Source organism: Papaver somniferum, chromosome 3, assembly GCF_003573695.1.
Source record: "Papaver somniferum cultivar HN1 chromosome 3, ASM357369v1, whole genome shotgun sequence".
Classification (NCBI taxonomy): Eukaryota; Viridiplantae; Streptophyta; class Magnoliopsida; order Ranunculales; family Papaveraceae; genus Papaver; species Papaver somniferum.
The window spans coordinates 106,991,168-106,993,849 of NC_039360.1; the positions used below are offsets into that span (position 1 = coordinate 106,991,168).

General features: G+C 45.2%; 1 protein-coding gene across 1 annotated transcript; it reads right to left on the minus strand.

Moving 5' to 3' along the window:
* Positions 1–393: 393 nt before the first annotated feature.
* On the minus strand, positions 394–1,416 carry LOC113359836. Its single transcript, XM_026603409.1, has one exon. It carries the CDS (start codon positions 1,414–1,416, stop codon positions 394–396), a length of 1,023 nt encoding a protein of 340 aa, XP_026459194.1.
* Between the last annotated feature and the right edge of the window lie 1,266 nt (positions 1,417–2,682).

Below are 2,682 nucleotides of genomic sequence, written 5' to 3' on the forward strand. Positions count from 1 at the left end.
GTGCAAGGGTCTTCGCTGCTCAACACACATGTGCGTTCCTATGGTGGTGAAGTCCACTAGCAATTTGAAGCCTTCAAACTAGTCCAGCACCTTAGCTCCCACAATCTACCATGGCATATCATGGAGACGTCATTTCATGCCGATATGCACCACTTCGACACTTTTGCTTCCTTTTTGCAACTTAAGCCATTGTGCCTGAAACATAAAAACAAAACGTAATATACGAAGTAACAAGAAAACTAACAAGAAAAGCATGAAAAATCGTTATAGAAATTAGGTGTTTTAGACACCTATCACTGCCATGTATGGCCAATAAAACCCGGCTCGCTGGATACGCCGATGTAGCATTATGGATGCGGCATGGCCGCATGTCTGGAGGTGTATTTCCTCCAACTATTCTTTACCTTCGCTCAGTTCAAGGGATCTACATAATCCTCCTCCAGTCGTGATGAAGTATAGATCCCCATCAAGGAGTGTATAATACCTCAAGGTTTTCCATGAGAGTTGCCTTTCTTCGGGTGGTCGCTTTAGATCTGCTATTATCACACGGCGCCAATCCAGCTCCTCGATGGAGGCTCTCTCTTCAAATGCTAAAGGCGAAGTGTTTTTAATGATAGTGATTACTTCTTTTTCTCCATGTAGCATCTGCAGCTTTGACGTCATTGTTGTTAATGCATCTCCATGTCTATTTGCTAGTCGCTCCATGTGTTCTAACGTGATATGTTCGAAGCGTCTCATTAGTCTCTGAGCTTTGTCCCGATAGATTGCTAATGTTGGTTCTTTCACATGGAATTCTCCTTCCATTTGATTCACAAGGAGCCTAGAGTCGCCCATGACCTCTAGATCTGTTATCCCCATATTTAGCGTCATTTGCATTCCAATGAGAAAGCTCTCATATTCGGCCGCGTTATTGGTGCAAGGATAGTCGAGCTTGAAGGCGTATGGCTTGAGTTCCCCATCTGGTGATTCGAAGACTATTCCAGCGCCCCCATGATCTCCATAAGAGGATCCATTGAAAGACATCTTCCATTTGCGAGGTGGGGCTTCCTCCGCCAAAGCGACTTCACCGGGTAAGTCGGCATGAATTTCGGAAGTATCGGGTCCTGGGAAGGCCGCTAATAAGTCCGCAATCGCCTGTCCCCTGACTCCTTGAGGTCTTATTGGCGTGAAATCGAATTCCAGTAGTTGCATTGACCATCGCGCTAGATTTCCTGATTGAATCGACCTGGTTGTCAGGTATACGATTGGGTTAGCCGTTGCGACCACATAGCATTTGTGCTTCATTAAATAATGACGTATCTTCTGTGCCGCTAAGATCAATGGCAAGCATGCTTTCTCGGCAGGAGTATATCTTAGTTCCGCATCTTTCAGTATTTTGCTAAGGTAATAAATGGGGATAAGATTGGCCCCTCCCATATCTTGAGCGACTAAAACCCCTATTGAGGTTTCTGTATGTGCGAGATATAGGTAGAGGGGTTCTCCCTTGATGGGTGGCCGCAACACATGTGGGTAGGTTAGACATTTTTTGATCGTCTCGAAGGCTTCTTGTTGCTGCTCTTTCCAGAAAAATTCCGCATTTTTCTTGAGCATAGGGAAGAAGTGATTAAGAGTCGCCAGCCCGGGAATGAAGCGCCTTACGTAGGAGACTTTGCCTATTAATCTCTGAAGTTACCCTTTGTTCTTGAGTGGTGGCATCGAGATAATTGCTTCTGCTTTGGCAGGGTCGACCTCTATCCCCTTGTTAGTGACTTGGTACCCCAAAAATTTTCCGGTAGTGACTCTAAACACGCACTTGGCTGGATTCATCTTTACGTTGAAATTTCGACACCGCTGGAAAACTCGGCGGAGGTGTTGGGAGAATTCTCCACGCTTATTTGCTTTGACGACAATGGTATCCACATAGATCTCGATAGTTTCATGATTCATGTCGTGAAAATTGATGTCATTGCTCGCTAATAGGTCGCGCCAGCGTTTTTTAGTCTAAAGGGCATGACGACATAGTAAAAGTTTACTATAGGCGTGGAAAATGCTGTCTTGGCTGCGTCACTTTCTTTCATCCTAATTTGGTTGTAACCGCTCTGTCCATCCATGAATGCATACATCTCATTTCCACATGTTGCATATACGATCATATCTATGTTAGGGAGAGGAAATTCATGTTTCGGACAAGCACGATTTAGGTCTCGAAAGTCCACACAGTAGCGGATTTTCCCATTCTTTTTCTCCACTGATACAATATTTGCAAGCCATGCCGGGTAGTGTATAGGTTTAATGTATCCCGCTTCTAGCAGCTTCTTTACCTCGTTTTTAATATGTGCTTCGTTTTCATAATGAAATAGGCGTCGGGGTTGTCTCACTGGCTTGATACTCGGGCTAACCTTCAGCTCATGACAGACCAAAGAGGGAATCAAACCAGGCATGTACCATACGACCAAGCGAAAACATCCTTGTATTCTCATAACATGTCATGCAGTTCTCGACTTTCTTCATCCGATAGAGCCGCCCCGATCTCTATCCATTTCGGGTCTTTGTCGGACCCCAAGTTGACCTTTTTTGTTGCTTCTACATGCTTGGGCGGCGCATTTTGTGCCAACCTTTCCCAGAAGTGGGGAGCATCCTCAACCTTCAGAGTTTCCATGGCTTCTGTGAGATTAACTTCTGCCGTCGAGGCCTCCCCAGATG

Coding starts and splice junctions, on each gene's coding strand:
- LOC113359836 (XM_026603409.1), bottom strand. CDS start 1,416: ATGGGAGGGGCCAATCTTATCCCCATTTATTACCTTAGCAAAATACTG.